This window comes from Oryx dammah, unplaced genomic scaffold, assembly GCF_014754425.2.
Source record: "Oryx dammah isolate SB20612 unplaced genomic scaffold, SCBI_Odam_1.1 HiC_scaffold_19, whole genome shotgun sequence".
Taxonomy (NCBI): Eukaryota; Metazoa; Chordata; class Mammalia; order Artiodactyla; family Bovidae; genus Oryx; species Oryx dammah.
In genome coordinates this window covers 78,333,976-78,356,737 of record NW_024070203.1, presented here as the reverse complement: position 1 = coordinate 78,356,737, position 22,762 = coordinate 78,333,976, and the positions used below count along the sequence as shown (strand labels likewise).

General features: G+C 45.1%; 1 protein-coding gene across 1 annotated transcript; it reads right to left on the bottom strand.

Annotated features, from left to right (window-relative positions):
- Positions 1 to 19,863: 19,863 nt before the first annotated feature.
- LOC120878453 (transcription factor BTF3-like) lies at positions 19,864 to 20,616 on the bottom strand. Its single transcript, XM_040261022.1, has one exon. The coding sequence runs from the start codon at positions 20,608 to 20,610 to the stop codon at positions 20,125 to 20,127; it is 486 nt and encodes a 161-aa protein (XP_040116956.1). The 5' UTR covers positions 20,611 to 20,616; the 3' UTR covers positions 19,864 to 20,124.
- Positions 20,617 to 22,762: the final 2,146 nt, after the last annotated feature.

The following is a 22,762-nucleotide window of genomic DNA, read 5'->3' as shown; positions in this document are numbered from 1 at the left end:
CCTTTCCCACACTGTGCTGAGATCCAAAAGGACTATAATCTCAAGACAAATGCAACCAGATCTCATCCTGCCTCTCCCCCAAAAACACCTCTGGAAACTTCCCAAAGGGTTGTTTCAGTGATTTTAAAAAAAAAAAAAAGGAGAGAGAGAGGGAACAGAAAAGTAGAAAGACAGCTATTCTTGGGGATATACAGTCACAGACAGCCCTCTTAGAAATTCGAACCTCATTCTATACAGCCTGGATGTTTAGTCACTGCGTCTCAAACCTTTAACCTTGCTCCAAGGTGTTCTGACTGATAGCTCATCTCAGGAGAAAACACATCAAGCTGAGACCTCAGAGCACTCACACAGATAATTTTTCAATAGAAATGACCAGAAAAGAGAAGGTGTGGAGAAAAGGGAACCCTCTTACACTGTTGGTGGGAATGCAAAGTAGTACAGCCACTATGGAGAATAGTGTGGAGATTCCTTAAAAAAACTGGAAATAGAACTGCCATACAACCCAGAAATCCCACTGCTGGACATACACACCAAGGAAACCAGAACTGAGAGACGCATGTACCCCCAATGTCATCGCAGCACTGTTTACAATAGCCAGGACATGGAAGCAAGCTAGATGTCCATCAGCAGATGAATGGATAATGTGGTACACGTACACTATGGAACATTACTCGGCTATTTAAAAGAATGTATTTGAGTCAGTTCTAATGAGGTGGATGAAACTGTAGCCTATCATACAGAGTGAAGTAAGTCAAAAAGAAAAACACCAGTACAGTATATTAACACATATATATGGAATTTAGAAAGATGGTGATGACGACCCTATATTTGAGACAGCAAAAGAGACACAGGTATAAAGAACAGACTTTTGGACTCTGTGGGAGAAGGCGAGGGTGGGATGATTTGAGAGAATAGCATTGAAACATGTATATTACCATATGTGAAATAGATCACCAGTCCAAGTTCGAAGCATGAAACAAGGCTACAGTTCACGAAGCCAGTGCACTGGGACAACCCAGAGAGAGGGATGGGATGGAGAGGGAGGTGGGAAGAGGGTTCGGGATGGGGGACACATGTATACCCATGGTTGGTTCATCTCAAAGCATGGCAAAAGTCACCACAATATTGTAAAGTAATTAGCCTCCAATTAAAATAAATTAATTTTTAATGAAATTACCAGAAAACAGATTAGCAGGCATACAAGAAAACAAGACAAACTGAACATTAAAAAGAACCATCAAAAAATCACAGATCACAGGAACAGACTAAAGATTTCAGACAGTGGAATTATTAGATCTGGTTAATTTTTTTAAAAAAAGACAGGAAAAAACTCTGATGACATGTTTAAAGAAATAAATAACAACAAGAATATGTATTCATGGAATTGTTGTTTTTGTTTTACAGTCACTTAGTTGTATCTGACTCTTGTGACCCCGTGAACCGTAGTTCTCCAGTCCCCTCTGTCCATGGGATCTCCCAGGCAAGAATACTGGAGTGGGCTGCCGTTTCCTCCTCCAGGGCATCTTCCCAGCCCAGGGATCGAACCCAAGTCTCCTGCATTGGCAGGCAGATTCTTTACCACTAAGCCACCAGGGAAACCCACACATGGAATAGGAAACTCTACAAAGTAACAAGCATATTTGAAAAAGAAATGAACTTCCAAAATGAAAAATATACAAGAACCAAAACAACAAGCAATAATGGTTGTATTTGGCGGCGGGTTGGACACATCTGAAGAGAAAATTAGTAATCTGGAAGAGATTGTGGACATCCTCTGAGTCAAATAGAATCTCATTTTCCAGGACTTTGAAACAGAATTGTTCCCTATTCTTTCAGTGGAATTCTGGCAAGTTTTCGGGTTCCCTGGTGCCTCAGAGGTAAAGAATCCATCTGCTAATGCAGGAAACACAGGTTTGATCCCTGAATCAGGAAGATCCCCTGGTGTAGGAAATGGCAAGCCACTCCTGTATTTTTGCCTGGGAAATCCCATCCATGGGATTGCAAAAGAGTCAGACACAGCTTAACAACTAAACAACAACATAGCAAGTTTCCACAGGTTGAGCTGCTCTTTTGTAAAGCATATGTGGGTAATTATTATCTCTGCTTCTTCACAGAAGCTGTGATTCTCAAATTATTTAAGGTGGTGGTTGACTGCACCCATATTTTTGGTCAGCAGCTCAAAGAATGAGGCAATTCATCCTCCTATGAAGTAGACATCCAATCTCAACACTCAACCCAGAACTCTTTCAGAGTGGAAATCTGCCATCTCTGGCAGGTGGAAGTATCAAGAGATGCTTGATGAATGCCTAGTAGGTCAATTTGATAATGTTTTCCTTTTGGATTAAGAACCAATGCTTTCTTGTGTCTTCATATCACCAACGTTCCATGTCTGGGGTGTTGTATGTTACAGAAGTCAACAACTCTCCTCCCAGCACCATATGGCCTCTGGAGAGCTGGGGAGATTTATCTGAAGTTTCCATAAGCAAAACTGCAGTAAAGGCTTCCTTGCCCTTTGTTAATTGAAAATAAACTACTGTCTTTTGGAGAATGACACAAGCCTCCGAGTCAAGGCTGTATATTGTCACCCTGCTCATTTAACTTCTATGCAGAGTACATCATGAGAAATGCCAGGCTGGATGAAGAACAAGCTGAAGTCAAGTTTGTCAGGAGAAATATCAATAACCTCAGATATGCAGATGAAACCACCCTTATGGCAGAAAGTGAAGAAGAACTAAAGAGCCTCTTGATGAAAGTGAAACAGGAAAGTGAAGAAGTTGGCTTAAAACTCAATATTCAGAAAACTAAGATCGTGGCATCTGGTCCCATCACTTCATGGAAAATAGATGGGGAAACAATGGAAACAGTGACAGACTTTATTTTCCTGGGCTCCAAAATCACTGCAGATGGTAACTGCAGTCATGAAATTAAAAGAGGCTTGCTCCTTGGAAGAAAAGCTATGACCAAACTAGACAGCATATTAAAAAGCAGAGGCATTACTTTGCCAACAAAGATCCATCTAGTCAAAGCTATGGTTTTTCTAGTGGTCATGTACAAATGTGAGAGCTGGACTATAAAGAAAGCTGAGCACCGAAGCACTGATGCTTTTGAACTATGGTGTTGGAGAAGACTCTTGAGAGTCTCTTGGACTGCAAGGAGACCCAGTTAGTCAATCCTAAAGGAACTCAGTCCTGACTATTCATTGGAAGGACTGATGCTGAAGCTGAAGCTCCAGTACTTTGGCCATGTGTTGCAAAGAACTGACTCATTGGAAGACTCTGATGCTGGGAAAGATTGAAGGTGGGAGGAGAAGGGGACAACAGAGGATGAGATGGTTGGATAGCACCACTGACTCAATGGACATGAATTTGAGTAGGCTCCAGGAGATGGTGATGGACAGGGAAGCCTGGCGGGCTGCAGTCCATGTGGTCACAAAGAGTTGGACATGACTGAGCGACTGAACTGAATTGAACTGAACAAGCCTCCGAAGGCTGCCATGGAAACCTACTCACTAGAGGATTTGGCAACTGCTTACACATTTTCATTTCACCAACAGCAGGATGGAATCCAGGCAAAGGAATGCCCAAAGTATAAAAGTATTTATTAGCAGGGGACTACGCATGTGTGTTACCAGGTATAGGCTCCAACTTTCTTTCTGTGGACGCCCAACTGGAGTCTCCAGGGGTTAAGATATCCTAGGAGCATCATCACAAGTCAGCTCTGAAGACTGACCAAGAAGAGCGTGGGACGTGCCCTGCAGGGAAGTGAAAAGAAAGGGTAAATTGTATGAGAAGTCACTGGCTTCTGCCCCTCGAGAGATGAGGAGGTTCAGGTCAGGACCAGGGCAACCAGAGGGCTCCAGGGGAAAACTCGTCTCTGATTCACCTTCTGCTCCACTTGCAAAACCTGCCATCAGTTGCTGAGATTTTGGAACCATTTGCCTAAAACAAAAGAAAACACTCATATTGCCAACTCAGAGGGAGAACAAAGGGCTGGATTAATAAAAAGCAAAGGAGGTGGAAAAATATCTTTGGAGGGGAGGGCAGAGCTTGACCATCTTTTATATTCTCCCAGTTTCCAGTTTCCAAACCTCTTGGCTATATTACGATAATATTCAGAACTGGAAGGAAAACGAGTGTTAGAGCAACGTTTTTACATTTCAGGGAAGGAACTGAGATCTAGCCATGTGGATGCGTGACTTATCATAAGTCGTTAGTGACAAAAACCCGACCCAGGACCCAGGCTCCCTGTACTGGCCCTTCCTTGCCTCAGTTTCCCAGGGCCCAGCAATCAGCAAGCTCTGCAGGGTCTCACTTCCCCATCCTTCACCTTGCAGTGCTAGCACAGGGGCGCAGGCGCTCACCACCGAAGGCAAAAGGAGAAGAAGGGCAGCTCTGTGCTAAGCCCGTGGCAAACACACATTTAAGACTTGCAACACACTGTGAGTTGAGTAATAATTCCTGCCTTGCATATGAAGGAACAGAGGCTTGGAGACTGAGGTCACACAGCTGGTGAGTGACAGAATTGAGACTCACATCCTTTATTCACCTGACTCCCAGTCCACACTCATCACCTCAGCATCTCCTGCCTCCCAAGCCTACTTCAGTGGCTTCCTATTTGGACCCCTGTACTTATCCTCTTCCCATTTCAAGCCTCCTACAAGCTGAACCTGTTGGAGAAGACTCTTGAGAGTCCCTTGGACTGCAAGGAGATCCAACCAGTCAACCCTAAAGGAAATCAATCTTGAATATTCACTGGAAGGACTGATGCTGAAGCTGAAACTCCAACACTTTAGCCACCTGATGTGAAGAGCTGACTCATTTGAAAAGACCCTGATGCTGGGAAAGATTGAAGGCAGGAGGAGAAGGGGATGACAGAGGATGAGATGGCTGGGTGGCATCACCGACTCAATGAACATGAGTTTGAGTAAACTCCAGGAGTTGGTGATGGACAGGGAGGCCTGGCGTGCTGCAGTCCATGGGGTCACAAAGAGTCGGACATGACTGAGCAACTGAACTGAAGTGAACTGAACAATCTGAAGCCAGATTAATCTTCTTAAAACTTGCTTTTAATCAACGTCACTCCCAGCCTCTTATCTTGTCTACCATCTGGTCCAACTAACATGTCCAGCCTGCCTCCAAGGCTGGCGCTTGCTGCTCTGTGGGTGCGTTTCTGCATGCCTCATTTGCCTCGCTAACACTGCCTTCCCCCTGCCTTTTCTTCTCAAAACACCAGCATTGGTTCCTTTATATCCTCAAACTAGTTGAATGCCTACTGATTCCTCTACAAGATTTATTGCCAAGGGACAGTATAACTCAGCAGGCAAAAGACAGACTGGAACAAGTTCCTGATTTGAACCCTGACTCCACTCAATGGGCAAGTTTCTCAGCCTCTCTGTGCTTCAGTTTCCCAAAACACAGACAGGATTATGATGACTCCTACTGAGAGGATTAAATGAGTTAATATACATAAAATACTTGGAACAGAATAATAACTCAATAAACAGGAGCTAGTCCTAGCAGTAGCAGTAGGCACCGAGCACTGGGCTAGTTGCTAGGACACAGAAGTGAATAAATCGCAGTTGGTCCCTTTACTCCCAGTCTGGTGAGCAAGGTGGGCATGTCTACCAGGAACCACAGCCCAGTGCTCTTGCTGCTATAATAGGCAGGTACAGAGGGCTGGGGGAGGTGTTAAGTATCTGAGGTAGGGTGGTAAGGTATCAGGAAAGAAATTATGCTTTACCTCGAAATTAAAGCATAGGAGTTCTTCCAAATACACAGAGTGAAGGTGTAGGAGTGACATCCAAATAAACATGGTATGACCATCCAGGGGCTGCAGGGAGGATCCAGAGGCTGGGACAGAGTAGGGCTTCATCCCATGAAGACCTTACGTCACTCTGAGAAGCTTATGCTCAAGATTGTAAGCAGAGGAATGCCCACCCCAGGCCATAATGATCTCAGCTACTTCTGACCTGGTCAAGAACATGTATTGCCAATTTAACTAATATGACACTTATTGCTGTCTATCTTATCTCTGAGTACCAAGCAGCCCCCATAAGCATTTCTGAGAAGCTTTGTTATGCCGACCCACCAATGGCCCCTTTCCGAAGCCCCTCTCTCATCATCAACAGGGCGACACGTTTTCCACCAGGTAACTCTGCTTCCTTGACCACAGCTGATTGGACCAAGGACTAGCATCTGACCTACAGGCATCTGACCTCTTGATTGGCCAGTGCCCAAAATGAGTGCCCAGGATCAAGGCCAGACTCAGTGGGTGCCATTTCTTCAGGATGCAGACTGCCCAAACAGAATCTCTCTCTTAAGGAAATCTGAACGTTAAACACACAGAGAGGAAAACAGACATAGAAGCAGTGGAAACGGAAAAACTCCCTTTGGAAAAAGCAAGAAGAGCCTTCTCCCTGGTGGTCCAGTGGTTGAGAATCCATGTGCCAATGCAGGGAAAGCAGGCTCCATCGCTGGTCTGGGAAGATTCCATAGGCCCCAAAGCAACACAGCCCATGGGCCACGACTACTGAGCCAGCACTATAGAGCCTGAGAGCCACAGGTACTGAGCTCAGGCACCACAATGAAGAGTGGCCCCTGCTCACCACAACTAGAGAAAGCCCGGGCATACCAATGAAGACTCAGTGCAGCCAAAAAAATTTTTTAAGAAATCTCTTCTGTAAAAACAGAAAGAAAAAAGGCAGTGAGCAGAAGCCATGACTCAACCAAACCTACAAGGTAACGGCACCGTAACAAAGAGCACAGGCGAGGGAGTCAGTAACGAGATAAGCCTTATGATACGCTGCACTGTGGCCCACTTCCCACATACTCTGGTTTTCCCGAGTTCAGCGGTGCCGCGGATTAAGACAATTTTCTGTTTTTCTTTGTTCCCTAAGCATCCTCAAGTGAAACCCCAAAGTACTCTAGCTGAGCCTCTTTTCCTTGGAACCCGAACGAGTCTAACTCTACAGGAACAAGTCTTTTCCGCCCAACGGGATGAGAGTGCTTTCTCGTGGAACAGTCTGTGCTTTGGCAGAAAAACAGGAAGGTGCATGACTTATTCGGAAAGATTCCCAGGATTTTCCTAACAGGAAACGTGGACAGGCCGTAGGGGGAAGTGAAGAGACAGAAGCCTGGAGGGGCCAGATCCTAACCGGTCCACCACAGCAACGATCCTGGGTTTCATCCTGAAAATATGGGGCTCTGTTTAAGGCATTAGAAAAAGAAGAATGTTATGGTCAGGTTTGAGGTTTCTGGATGAGGTATCATTTTATCCAACATACACTACTGTCTCCAGTGGAGGTAGATATAACATTTATAACTCAAAAGAACCCTCTTGAGTAAAAATGAACTACACTGACAGGACCTTGAAGTAAATTCAACTTTCCAGGTATATTCATGTGACCAAAAATGTAAAACAAAGAAATGTACACAAATTACATACTCTAGTGCCCAGACAAAGGAATTCCTGTGAAAGAACAACTTCAACAATTATTTCCTTGAGACAGAAACATAACACGCAGGAAGAAGACTCAGAGCTGGTGGGGGCTTTTCTTAATCTTTTGTGATGTTTCTCTGGGGGAAAGCAAACAAGAGATTTCCTGGAAAGTCACCCCAGGAATGTCTTATCTACTTTGTCCTGGTCTGAATCTCCCAATCGCCTGCTTCCACCCGCCACAGTAGGACTGGAAGTGTCCACAAGCACTCTGGCTGCCAGAGATTAGGAAACACCAGGACTCAGGGAGCGGCGGTGAAAACTCGGAATGGAGTGCCCTTCCGGGCTCGCTCTGGCTTCAGGACCCCAGCCTCCATCTGCCGGCTTGCCATCTCCCCTGCTTCCCGCTCACCTTCTCCTTCCCTCCCACTGATGCCTTCAAATAGCCCTGTGTTCTGGAAACAGTGGTTATGCTACCAATTCAAAGAGCCACCACTTCAGAGGAAAGGGAGCCCGCCTCCACCCAGCTCCGGGTCCCCGCTGGCTATTTGCAGAAGTTCTTCACAAGCAGGGAAAAGGCCTCCACAAGTGATGCCTGCTCCATCACCGTGGGTTAATCAAGGCTCTCTGTGCAGTTTCCTCCGCCATCTGCTCGCACTGCCTTCTCTCCGAGACTTGGCAGGGAAACGCACGCTCGTTTTCATCCTAACTCAAAGACAGAGAGGTTTTTCATACCTGTGCAAGTTAGGATTCAAAGAAGCAGCGCGGATGAAACAAAAAGAAAAACAGCGGAGGCCCCAAGCTGCGACTCGTAACCAGCTTCCCTGATGCGGCACTGCGGCCAACGTTTGACTGGAGAGCCTTGCATCCTCCTTTCTTTACGGGTTAAATCCTGTCAAATTTGATCCAGCTCCAACCCAAACTTTCTCTAACAAAATGATTGTTTTCTAAGCTCCAGCTCCTGGCAGATTTATTTCAAGACATATTCAGTATAAGGGAACCGCAGTATAAGGTAAGATGTTTAAGCGGGGCGGCTTAGACTGAATTGTCCTCTTGTTCTCTGTCTCCGCCTATTCCTTCCCCACTTCTCAGCACTGTCTTTCCATTCTTGGCCTTTGTTACGTGCACTCCTGGGGCCTCATTTCTGGTTCATTGTCTAGACGTCTGTTTCTTTCCTGCTGCCCTCGCCCTTGTTTTCCCTTCACTCTCTCTTTTTGCCTTATTTCTTCCTTCTCCTCTCTTTTCCCTTTCCTCTGGCATCTTGTGTCTTTTCCATCTTAATGTTGAGATCTACAGTGCTAAAGCTAGGATTCAGCTTTTATTCCAAACCTTGGCAACAGGTACCACTCGGGTTCTGATTCATCAGGACAGACGCTAGCGATGGAGCTGGGACAGAATCTAGAAGGTTCGCAACTTTGCTACTCGCCAGTGGTTTGCAGGAGGTGGAAGAGGACCGGGCAGGAGAGTGCCCTCAGAAGGCTCGTGGCAGTGGACAATTACTATTACCTTAGCGAGTCAGAACTATTTCCATCTTTTAATGATCCAGAGTGTACCAGATTGAGAACAAGAAATATAGTCACTGACATCCCAGACGGGCCTAGTTCTATCAGTCAGGCCTCGGTGTCGCTAGGAGCTGGCGCTAATACCGGCGGCCAGGCCTTGTTGAATATGAGCAGCTTCACAGAACACCAATGACTATGATGGATCCAAAGGAAAACAAGACCATGCAAAAACATGAACATCATCCAGAGTACAAGAGTGACCCTGCATCCCCCTGCTCTGCTAGTGAGTGATCCCTTTTCTTTACCGGTTACAGCTCCAGCCTTGACTCACTCATCGCACCTCCAATGGTTGGGTTAAGACGCCCAACCATACATACCCAGTTCCGGAAGACATCCAGTCCTGATTTCTTGAATTTTCCCCCAAATTATCAAGCATCAAGCACAGTCCAAATCCTATAGTAGGTTCTTCCCAACACCCTTTAACCAAGTCTCCCCAAGTTCCCTGTGGTGTGTGTCTTCCTGGTCACAAGCAACAACCCGACTTGTTCAACCACCAGTGTGTTCCTGGTGGGCTTTGGCCAGAGGTCATTGACAAGGTGCATTTGTGTACTGCCAAAGCCTCGAGATCACTTTGAGAAGGGGATTTCTGACAAGAAGGGCCTGAACCCTCAGTGAAGACTGTTATTTAAGTTTCCTGGGAGGAAGAGAGAGGGGACCTGCTCCTCACCCTCTCCTGCTTCCCACTGGTAATTCTGGAAAGCTGTCAAGAGAAGAGCATGAAGTCTCCCAGATCTAGCAGGCGAGATCCTGACCTCCTGGCTGTGGAATCCTGTTGTCAGATGCTGGAAAAAAAGGACATGGTTTGGTGTAGATGAATCCTTTTACCTGCTCAAGAGTTGGAGGACAGTCCCTAAATGCTTAGAATAATTCCCTAGCATCTACAGTACTGTTGCCTACTCCCTATCACAGCCCACTTCCACTCCTGAGCTGATCCTGCTAGGAAGCAGGATACTAGATACTAGATTTTCTAGTATGGGATACCCCATACTAGATTTTCAAGTTTGGTCCTGGACTTCCAGCAGGCATTGTTTTCCCTTTCTTCATTGCTTTCAACTAATACACAGGAAGGAGCAAAGAGAAAACTTATCAATCCATCAAAGCCAGTGTCAGGAGATAGGATCAAGCCTGCCTTCTAGAATGCAACTGAACCTGAAGTAAGCACTAGGCTTCCAGGAACCTAAGTGGCCATGTGGTATGCCCAAGTTCATGTAACAATGAATCTTGTTTCTGTAGATCCTTCCTGCCTTCAGACACTTGAGTGAAATATGCTTCAGAAGAACTCATAATTGCTAGACACCAAATTAGCCACCAACCCAGGCTTGCTCCTAAATTATTCAAGATGTTGGAAAAATACCTACACAAAACAGATCAATCAAAGAAATCAAATACCTACCCTGCAGTTCTGAGACAATTAGGTGGAAACATTCTGCAATTGCACACTAACAATTATTTCTCCCACTGAGTGGTATCAGAAAACTTGGAAAAACTAAATGTGGTATCATATCACCAACCCACAGAGTGGAAGGCATCCCCCTGAGCACTGGGTATTAGTAAACAGAATTACAAAGCCTAATAGAATCACGGAACAAATGCAAACCTCAGGGAATCACTGTCTTTCAAATAAACAGTGATTAGCTCCCTGTAAGTTTTGGGGGCAGGGTGGTGGCCGGGGGCGCTGTTCCTAATTCAAAGTTCTCAAGGTCGTAGGAGTAGCACCCAGGAATGTCAGAGCCCAGCAGCCACTCCACCGCATCGCACCAGCTGCCTGATTTGGGACAGTTCAATCTGACAGAACAAAGCAGCTGAAAAATTCTGGAGCAGAGAAAATCATGGCATGCTAAAGAGGCATTCTCCCTGAGCTCATTAAAAAGATATATTAATTAGGATAACTAAGCTGCTGTAACAAATACACCTCAAATTTCCAGGGACTTCATAGGATAAAAATTTCTTTCTCTCTTAAGTACCATTCCAGCGTGGATGTCCTGGCCAGTTGAGCAGCTTTCGTCCTTACATCAGTTAGGGCCCCTCTAGCCCTCCGGAGCAGCAGCTCTCCACCTTGGTCATCCTCTAGAACATCTGTTCTGTGCTTGGTCTCTCACTCACATCGGATTCTTTGCCATCCCAAGGACTGCAGCCCACCAGGCTCCTCTGTCCCTGTGGATTCCCCAGGCAAGAATCCTAGAGTGGGTTGCCATGCCCTCCTCCAGGGGATCATCCCAACCCAGGGATCAAACCCAGGTCGCTCACACTGCAGGTGGATCCTTTACCATCTGAACCACGAGGGAAGCCCTTTAGAGCAACATCTGGGAGCTTTTGCTGGCACCATACCTCAGATCGATGTAATTAGCATCGAAATGGACAACCAAGTCTTTTTTCTTTTTTAACCTTTCCAGATGTTTCCAATAAACAGCAAAGGTTGAAGCAACTTCACCAGGGCCCTGGAGACCTCTACTTTGAGCTGGCAGAAGAGGAAAGGGATAGTGGAGAAAGCAGAGCTCCTCCCCAAAGTCCCAGCCTGAAATGACAAACTTTTCTCTGCTCACCTCTCATCGTTGGGAACTTGTCACACTGTCACACGTGTACACAAGGAAGGCTGGAAAATGCCATCCCTGTCTGACTTGCCTGCTCCCAGTAACAATGCCGCAACGGGGAAGAGAGAGAACACATTTTTCATGGTTAGCCATCTTCTAGAATGAATATATGAGAGGGGTTATGCATAAATAGAAGGAGAAAATGAGAAAAGAGGCAAGTTTTAGGAGACACCAAAGTATTTATAATAACCAAATCACTTTGCTGTTATCTGAAACTAGTGCAATATTGTAAATCAACTATACTTCAATTTTTAAAATTGAAATAAAAAAAAGAAAAGAAAAAGAGGAAAGGGGTAGCAAAAAAGCTCTGAGTTCTAGGAGAGAATGTGAAAGGGAAAGTCGTTCAGTCATGTCTGACCCTTTGCCACCCCATGGACTGGGATTCTCCAGGCCAGAATACTGGACTGGGTAGCCTTTTCTTTCTCCAGGGATCTTCCCAATCCAGGGACTGAACTGCCAGCATTGCAGGCAGATTCTTTACCAGCTGAGCCACAAGGGAAGGAGATGTAGCATACTCTAATAGAAACTCAGGCATGAAGAAAATGTAGACTCCAGTACAGACTCTGGCAAAAACTAATTTTTGTAACCTTGGATGTGTCCCTTATCCTCTCTAGGCTCAGTATCCTGTAAAGAGGGAGAGTTGACTAGAAGTTGTAAGGCTCTGTGATACTTCCATTCAATAGGATGATTATGGAAACTGAATTTACCTAAAGTCAAGTCTTAAACAAGAGGACTTTATGTCTTTCCATAGTCATTTCTAAATGACATGTGAATGAACTCAGTTTAGAAATGATGCAGGCCCCTGTTTTCTCTCCTTCTCTGCTCCTGCTACCCTTGACAATCATTGCAGTTCATCACGGTTGCCATTTGGTGAATATGCATGATAAGTTGCATCAGTCCGGCTCTTTGCGACCCTACGGACTGGAGCCCGCCCGGCTCCTCTGTCCATGGGATTCTCCAGGCAAGAGTACTGGAGAGGGTTGCCATGCCCTCCTCCAGGATCTTCCTGACCCAGGGATCGAAGCTGCGCCTCTTATGTCTCCTGCATTGGCAGGTGGGTTCTTTACCACTAGCACCACATGGGAAGCCAAGTAAGATACAGGTGGAAACTTAATACATCAAAGATGAAAAGCAGGAGGAGGAAGGAAATGTTAAGCATTGCATCACATAACACAATGGGCTTCTCTGTCTCAGGCATGCAGGGAGAACCAATACATAATGGCCATCTTTCCGCACTGTCTGCTGGAGAGATCCAAAGAGCATGCAGGAGCATTAAATGGGTGATTTGTCATGATAACTCAGATTTGGAGTGTGTTTTCCCATTATAGATCTGGTCTCCTCGTTCTTACAGATTTGTGCTTTCATGCTATTTGTGCTGCTTCCTACTGTGCATAAAAAGTCAGCAGCAGCCGTGTGAATGTGCCCATCTCGCATGTACCAAGCTCAGTCAGTCAGCGTAGCCCTGGTGAAGAGAGCATCTTCCGAGACTTTCGTATTCAGGAGGCAATGGGGCAGGCAGCCTCTGTTTACCTGGATAGATTTGCTCCTGGCCTGTAAACAGAAAGATAGCCACAGCTACAAAGGAGAGAGAGTGTTACACAGAGGTCTGCTGTCTCTCAAAAGTCAAATCTCTACTTGGTCATTGGAAAAATGAGGATGAGATATTACTAAGTTATCCTTACAAATAACTGCAAAGATTTAGGAGCCTAAAGACCAAGTAGTGAATTTCTTTCTCCTGTAAGAGTCCTGGGCACTGGACTCTGCCAAGATGGCTCTGCCATCTCCAGAAGGCGGCTGCATAAATCTCCCTGAGAACTGCCCTCGCAGTTCACCAGGAGGGGGAAGGAGCATGAAGCACCCATAAGGGCTGGGCTTGGCAGCTGTACCCACTGCTTCCACTCACACCCCAGTGGAGAGGACTTGGGTACAGGGTCATACCTAAATATACAGAAGGCGGAGAAATGTCATCTCACCGTGTGACCGGAAGAGGGATGATGGATTTGCGTGAGCAGCTAGTGGTCTCTCCCACTGGGTTTTTAAACTGCAGGTTGGAATTCATTCGTGCATCATAAAATCAATTTAAAAAGTGCAAATTAGCATCTTTTAAAAATGGGATGGAAGAAAGGAGAAGGGAAAGAATGAGGACGAAAGAGGAGGGATAAGGAGGGGAGAAGAGAGGAGAGTTCAGAGATTATTGCATGTAGGAAGGCTGCTGTTGGTGTTTAGTTGCTCAGTTGTGTCTGACTCTTTAGTGACCACATGGACTATAGCCCACCAGGCTCCTCAGTCCATGGGATTCTCCAGGCAAGAATCCTGGAGCAAGTTGCCATTTCCTCCTCCAGGGGGTCTTCCCGACCCAGGGATCAAACCTGCATCTCCTGCAGCTCTGGCATTGGTAGGCTTATTCTTAACCTCTGAGCTACTGGGACTTGCAGTTCAGTTCAGTTCAGTTCATTTCAGTCGCTCAGTCGTGTCCGACTCTTTCCGACCCCATGAATTGCAGCACACCAGGCCTCCCTGTCCATCATCATCTCCTGGAGTTCACTCAGACTCACGTCCATCGAGTCAGTGATGCCATCCAGCCATCTCATCCTCGGTCGTCCCCTTCTCCTCCTGCCCCCAATCCCTCCCAGCCTCAAAGTCTTTTGCAATGAGTCAACTCTTCACATGAGGTGGCCAAAGTACTGGAATTTCAGCTTTAGCATCATTCCTTCCAAAGAAATCCCAGGGCTGATCTCCTTCAGAATGGACAGGTTGGATCTCCTTGCAGTCCAAGGGACTCTCAAGAGTCTTCTCCAACACATTTCAAAAGCATCAATTCTTCAGCACTCAGCCTTCTTCACAGTCCAACTCTCACATCCATACATGACCACAGGAAAAACCATAGCCTTGACTAGATGGACCTTTGTTTGCAAAGTAATGTCTCTGCTTTTGAATATGCTCTCTAGGTTGGTCATAACTTTTCTTCCAAGGAGTAAGCGTCTTTTAATTTCATGGCTGCAATCACCATCTGCAGTGATTTTGGAGCCCAAGTGTTTAATGAAATTTGCATCAGTTTGTTAATAAGTTACTGGATCAAATGAATTTTTTTAAGTTTTTATTATATACTGGAATATAGTTAATCAGCAATGTTGTGTTAGTTTCAAGTGTACAGCAAAGTGATTCAGTTATACACATACTGGTATCTAGTCTCCCTCAAACTCCCCTCCCATCTAGGCTGCCACATAACATTGAGCAGAGTTGCATGTGCTACACAGTAGGTTCCCATTAGTTATCTATTTTATACATAATAGTGTATATATGTCCTTCCCAAGCTCCTAATTCATCCCACCCACTCTTTCCACCTAGGTGTCTGTAAGTTCATTCTCTACATCTGTCTCTATTTCTGCTTTGCAAATAAGTTCCTCTGTACCATTTTTCTAGATTCCACTTATACGCAATATTATATGATATCTGTTTTTCTCTTTCTGACTTACTTCATTCTGCATAACAGTCTCTAGGTCCATCCACATCTCTGCAAACGGCACTATTTCATTCCTTTTAATTGGTGAGTAATATCCCATTGTGTATATTCTTTATCCATTCTTCTATTGATGGACATTTCATTTGCTTCCTTAGTTTAGTTATTAGCAAATCAAACAACCTCATTATAAAGCAGCCTCACCTGGTGTTGTGGGTTTAGTTATGTCTCCTACAAAAAGATATTTTGGAGTTCTAACCCCCAGTACCTCAAAATGTGACCTTATTTAGAAATAGAGTCTTTGCAGGTGTAATCAAGATAAGGCCATAGGGTGGGCCCTAGTCCAATATGACTTTTGTTCTTACAAAAAAGGAAAATTTGGACACAGACACACACAGGGAGGATACCGTGTGAAAATGAAGGCAGAGATCAGCAGGATGCGTCTACAGTCCAGGGAACACCAAAGCCCGGCAGGAAATCGCCAGCAGCTGGGAGAGGAATGGAGCAGACGCTCCCTTATGATTCTCAGAAGGCACCAACTTCCAAACCCTTGTTGTAGGGCTCCTGGCCTCCAGAACTGTCCGCGAACCCATCTCTGTTGTTTAAGGCACCCGGTGGCACTTTGTCAGAGCAGCCGAGGGAAATAAGACAGGCAGCTCACCTGGAAACCAAGACCCCAGACAGGCAGCTCCAAGGGTCCAAGCAATTCTGTACCTGGACTTTTCCTGACGAAATGATTCCAGGGCTCAAGGCTATCTGCCAAGAGAAAAAAGCGAGAATTCGGGCCATTTTCATTCAAATGTTCCTTGTTTTCTTTTCCCCTTTAGCCCTTTCTGGAATAGAGTAGTCATAAAATGGATATAATGCCATTATTAACATCATTATCAACAATTCACATGTACAGATCTTAGTGAGAATTAGATTTTAATGTCTCCTTACACCGCCGAGTGCCGGAGCCAGCTACACCCAGCTAATTCGTGGCAACAAAACTGGTTATGCTGATGCATGATTTATTTTTATTCCTATAGAAAGTTGACACTTTATTCATTAAACTGCTCCTTTTAACAAATTTCTGAATCATTGCTTTCCACTCTGATCCAGTCTAGTTCTCATTTCTGAATTTCAGCTGGAGTGGCTTTGATAATGAATTCTTTTTTACCTGACAAGGGAAGTTAAAACCTTCCCCTCCTGAACATTTAAAAGGGAAATTCAGGCCCTTTTTTGTCAGGCTGTTTATCATATCTCGCAAATACTCAAATCCATTTCCTTTGGAAAAGGTTTGTCTTTCTATGACAGGCATATAAAAAGGTTTTATTACAGTACCTTATTCATTGGCACTGCTCGGCCCAAAGATAAAAAAGGAATTCATTTTCTGGATTTTCCTTGAATGTCAGCTCTATACATTTCTTCTATTATCAGAGTTCTTAACCCAAGAAGAATGGAGGAGGAAAATTCAAGTTAATATACAATATCAAGCTCCATTATTGACTAATATGAATATTGAAAAATCCCAAGATAAAATATGAATTTAAATGAAAGTGGTAAAGACAAAACAAAAATCTCTGTAGGGATTTAATGGCAAACACTCATTGGGTTTACTTGAGACATGCTACGCTGCATGGCTCCCCAAATCTGGAAAATCATTTCAGCATCATTTTTTAGGTACAGCCCGATCTGTCAGTTACAGCATAGAGCAGTGCCTCTCAGGCTTAAATGTGTATGTAAACCACCACAGGGGCTGCTTAAAATGCAGATTTATATTCAGTAGATCAAGGCTGGAGGCTGAGACTGCATCTCTGAACTGTTCTGGAGTGATGCAGGTGCCATAGGTCAGGGACAGCATATGGAGTAGCCAGAGCTAAAAGGCCAAAGCAGTGTGTTCCAGGTCGGAATGGAAACATTGGCTTCACTCTAACCCTTAAGCCGAATTTGTCAGAATAGCATAATTATGTCTTGAAATTACATCACAGGCTGCAGTCCCAATCTCATACTAATTTTCACCCGCTCTTGGGATGCACCATTGTCTGGACATGTCTGAAGGGCTGGTGAAGATGCTGTGTCTGGTGGTGACACGGGCCAGCCCCATGGACTTACGGCTGATGCTTTTGGAGAAAGCTGCAGACAGAAACCCAGGAAGCTGTGTGCAGTAGGGACCTGGGAGACTCAGAGACCCCACAGGGGAGAAGGGCACACGCCATTGTGTGGAGCACAGCTTCACCTCTGCATGGAGCTTTTGTGCAGGAAAACTGCAGAGGGGTTGGGCACCATAGCCACCCTTAGGGTTTGCAAGGTGAGAAGCATTAGGAGACTACACCATTCGGGCAACGACAAGAGGATCCAAAATAGAAACCCAGCTCAGTTCACTGGGACAACCCTGAGGGATGGGATGGAGAGGGAGGTGGGAGGGGGATTCAGGATGGGGGACAGATGTACACCCATGGCTGATTCATGTCAATGTAAGGCAAAAGTCACTATAATACTGTAAAGTAATTTGCCTCCAATTAAAATAATTAATTTTTTTTAAAAAAACAGCTCATAAGCTCCCAGCAAAGCCTTGGTGATCAGCAGTCTGAATGGGGCTGGAGTTGATTCATTACACATCAGGGTACAGGGGTGTGGTATCCGTAGTGGTGAGGCAGGAGCAGGGCCAATTGAGTCCCCACCCACATAAATGCAGGAGGCTTGGGTTACACTTGCTTCTAGAGGCAGGGGGCTTGAAGCAACGTAGTATGGATGACTCACTGCCAATCTATCTCTGTGTCTGGGAAAACAACTCAAGCACAAATAGTAAGTCTTCACATGATGAGGCAGGGGTACACCTTTCAGTTGCAGACATCTTTCATCTCATAAGTCACTGAGACGGCCAACCTCCAGATCATAAAAGGTAAGTACAGTGTAGGGATAAAAGAGGGGCTTCCCTGGTGGCTCATATGGTAAAGAATCCGCCTGCAATGCGGGAGACCTGGGTTCGATCCCTGAGTTGGGAAGATCCCCTGGAGAAGGGCATAGCAACCCACTCCAGTATTCTTGCCTGAAGAATCACCATAGACAGAGGAGCCTGGCAGGCTACAGTCCATGGGGTCGCAAAGAGTTGGACACAACAGAGTGACTAAACACAGCACAGGGATAAAAGAGATTGGGGGGAGGGGAAGGGACCACCAGTTTAATCTCTAAAACACCAAAGTAGGGAGCACAGTAACTTCAAGTGAGGTTCAATAAATGATAAATGGTAAAATTCAGCTTTCAGCCAACCTTGCTAACTCAAGACATGGTCAGTAAACTTCTGTCCCTGAACCTGCCCACGTGGGTTGGGAGCATCTTTGTCATCTTGAAAGGCTGCTTTTAGTGACTTTTACATTCCATTGATTGCTGGTCCTCCCTTCTTGCCTGAAAAAGATGGAGAACAATTTTGGTAACAGGAACCAAGCGATGCAGAAGAACCTGAAATTCCTTCTATCTATTGTTCATTTATTACCACAATCAGACAAACAAACCAAAGACCCTGTCTGTGCACTGGCAGCACCAAAAGTTTTCCACTGAACCCTGAGAAGTGAGCCACTCAGAGCAGAGGGCCGCAGGGTGGTGCTGGAAGCCACTGCAGTGGGAGGCAGAGCAGAAAGCTCAGGGCAACCTCTGGGTAGCACCCCCCAGGGAGAGAAATCCCACATGTTTGCAGGTCTGAGCATGCTCATGACCAGTTATGTGAGGCCTCTAGGTTAACCTTTATGGAAACCGCTGTATGTCCTTGCTAGAGTTTTTAGGCGTTCTGATGCTTAGCCGCAGAAGTTCAAGCCCAGCTGATGCTTCATTCCCACCCCCCACCCACAACTCCATCATACTAATCCTGTGACCTATATGTCCTCAGTTTCCTCTTCTGTGAATGGGAATCTAACAGAACCGACTGCACAGTGTTGTTAAGAAAATAAGTGAATGATGTACAGAGAGGCTCAGTGCAGCGCCTGGCATAATGTAGGTGCTCCAAAAACGCTGCGGCAGTTTTTGCCCTGCCCTCAGCTGCCAGGAGACAGGAGAGCATCGTGGTTAGAAGCATAGGCTGAGGAGTCAAACTGTCTGGGTGTGCAGTCTCATCTCCAGTGCTAACCACTGACAAGTTAATCAACTGCTCTCTGCCTCAGTGTCCTCTCCTATGTAATGAGGATGATCATAACTGACCACCTCACAGGGTGGTTTTGTTAAAAGATCAAGTGGGATAATCATGGAAAGTACTTAGCACCCAGTACCTGATACACAGTAAGTATTCAGTACACTGATGTGCACTTATATTACTTCGCCAATAAATGTCCGTCTAGTCAAAGCTATGGTTTTTCCAGTAGTCATGTATGGATGTGAGAGTTGGACTATAAAGAAAGCTGAGTGCTGAAGAACTGATTCTTTTGAATTGTGGTGCTGGAGAAGACTCTTGAGAGTCCCTTGGACTGCAAGGAGATCAAACCAGTCAATCGTAAAGGAAATCAGTCCTGAATGTTCATTGGAAGGACTGATGCTAAAGCTGAAACTCCAATACTTTGGCCACCTGATGCAAAGAACTGTCTCACTGGAGAAGACCCTGATGCTGGGAAAGATTGAAGGCAAGAGGAGAAAGAGACGACAGAGGATGAAATGGTTGGATGGCATCACTGATTCAATGGACATGAGTTTGAGCAAACTCCGGGAGTTGGTGATGGACAGGGAGGCCTGGTGTGCTGCAGTCCATGAGGGTGCAAAGAGTCAGACACAACTGAGCCAATGAACTGAACTGAACTGATTACTCCCTTACTACTCTGACCTGAAACCTTTATTTTATTTTTTATTTTTTTTTTTTACTAGGCAAAGAATTTTATTTATCTTTGTCTCAAACTTTATTCTTAGGCTTCTTCAGCTTAATTAGCTGCAAAGAATGAATTGTATATAAGCAAAAACTGAAAAGAGCTGCAGTGTCCAGGGGCTTAGGCTTAAAAATATTAGAGATCTAGATTTTATCAGATCCATAAACAAAATTTTAAAAAGCAGTCATAATATAAAATAGCAGCTCCCAGTAACTTCTTCAAGATTTATCTTCTTTAGAAGTTAACTCAATTCAGTTTGCTTCATTCTTGGAAGCCTCATCAAAATTCTCCACAAGATCTGGAACTTCATCCTCCTCCTCCTCTCCAGTGGCAAGTGGTGCTTTCCCATCCACGGATTGTTTGGGCAGAGCTTCAGCCAGTCTCCTTAAACTGGTCAGACTGTCTGCACCAAGCTGGTCTAAGATGCTGGGGAGCATTTCTGTCAGTTGTCTTGTCTCAGTGTGGCCTGTAATGGCGAAAGTGTTTGCTGCCAGAGATGCCTGAATTTTAGGGTTGTTAAAGTGGATCACTGTTCCTTGATTTGTGAACATATTCACCTCTTCAATACCAGAGATATTGTTTACCCCTAACTTCTTTAAAGAGAACTGAAGTTTTATGTCATCTGCTGTGGCTGTCCTATGAACCACCTTCTTTCTGTGAGCAGTTCCTTTCCCACCGGTGAGCATTTGTGCCTGCAGTTTGGATAGTTTCTCTTGGTTCATGATAGTTTTTTTCATCTTGTTGGAGTGGAAATGGGGCACACGGGGGACTAGGGTTGGCAGTCAGGTGGTCTCGGGCAGACCAGCTGAGGTTAGGCACACACACGCAGGGCCTCCCTCTAGCTGCCATCTTGTGTCCCCGCATGACCTGAAACCTTAAAGATAAAGCAGCTTCCAGTTGAGCTTTGTGCAAAATGTCACAAACCAACACCCTGCTGCAAGTCGCTCACCCAGTGCCATCATTCCTCTGTTCATCCTGTGGTTTATTTCTTTTTTATCTATGTCAGGTTTTAGTTGCATCCTGTGGCATCTTTCATTGGGGTACACACACTCTCCAGCTGTGGCACACAGGCTTACTTGCTCCGTGAGATTCCATGACACAGAGGATCTTAGTTCCCCCACTAGGGATCAAACCTGCGTCTCCTGCATTGTAAGGTGGCTTCCTAACCACTGGACCACCAGGGAATTCTCTATTCATACTGTTTTTAAGGATGCTACTTATTTGTCCCGGTCTCAGTGGAGACAAAAGTCAAGTCACTTTCTCCAACTATATTTTACACTCTCAGACAGAGAGCTGAGTCAAGGGAGGAGAGGTACTTTTCTGAAGCCTTGATGAAATCTTTACCTAAACCTTATAACACTGCAAAACAGTGTGGAGGGTGTTTGGATTTTCCCACCTGCCAGCTCCTCACACTTTATCTAAGGAATAAAGACTACACTTAGGTAAATGTGGAGATTTAAATAAAAAGATTCTGCCCCTTTTGCTTTTTGGTATCAAAATTATTTCCCAGAATCCTCTAGTGGACTGTAAATAAGCCTTTTTTGAGAATCCCTTTCATTGGACCTGCCTTCTCTCTAAAGCATAATGAAAGGGTGGGTGAGGGGCAGGGGTCCCTAAACCTAGAAATCCTCCAAGGAAAGATTCGTGGGATTCACAGGCCAGCAACACAAAACCTGAAATCTCATGAGAAGCTTATTCCATTACAAGTTTTCAGAAATTACAAAAACTAGTAAAAATAGTAGAAGACGAAACTTAGAGCTGGCAGTCAAGGCTAGCTCAAGGCGTGTTCGTCCAAGACCCTCTACTCGCCTGCCATCCCCTCGCCTACAACTTTCAGAAACCTCCTCCCCCACCACACTCCAGCCCCCAACCCCACCCCCAACACACACCCACACTCCATATTCTTAATACCCTCCAAATGTCTAGGATTCATGGTAGGGAACATTACCCCAATCCTAGACCTGTTCTCTTCCTTCCCTTTATTAAAACTTACCCATTCCAGGCTCACACTCACCTCTATGGAAAATGACTCAAAACCTATGTTACACTGAGGCCATAGAGGTGTTTGCTTATGTGATAGGATTTAAAGCACACTATCCTGAATGTTCTCTGCCCCTACTATAAAGTTCTCTCCCATACTCCTCCCACAGGTCCTGAAATACTGTCAAAGGAGTTTTTGCTGCATTGGATTCATTCTCCACCATTTCTATGAGCCTTCTGTTGAATTACAGTGAAGTCATAACCAGGAATAACAGGCTTAAAGACAATGGACCAAAAGACAAAGAAGTTGTAACAGAATAATAAAAATCAGAAAAATAGATCTAGAGCTTAAGGAATTATTTTCTTTAAAAAGAGCAGAAATGCTCCTTGACTCAACAAGGGATGACCTGGTGGCCCTAGGTTACAGGGAAAGGGCCAAAAGAGAGAGGGACGTGAGAAAGGATTAGAAAGAAATCCCCATTTCACAGCCCGGCCCAGCGCCAACTCGGTGGTAGACCACAAGTGGAACAACCGTCGGATAAAGTACTCCTCATTTCAGTATGGCTAATGCGTCACCCTCCACTATCTTGCCCCCATCTGCTTCCTCTTCTCTTGCTTCACCCAGTGAACTTCTCCCTAAAACCAATCAAAATGTGTACTTTCCTTTAAAAAAAATGACATTGATATGGGAATCCAGTATTGCAGCAAGAGAGCAAGGGATACATTCTGATAGGGAGAAGGGACCCTTTCAACAGGTTTCTCAAGTCACTACATTGTTGTGACAGCTTGTTTCATTCTACACAAGACCAGGTTGGTTGGTTTCGTTCTATGTGTGTCCTAGATTCTGATAGGGAGATGGGACCCTTTCAACAGGTTTCACAACATTGTTGTGACAGCTTGTTTCATTCT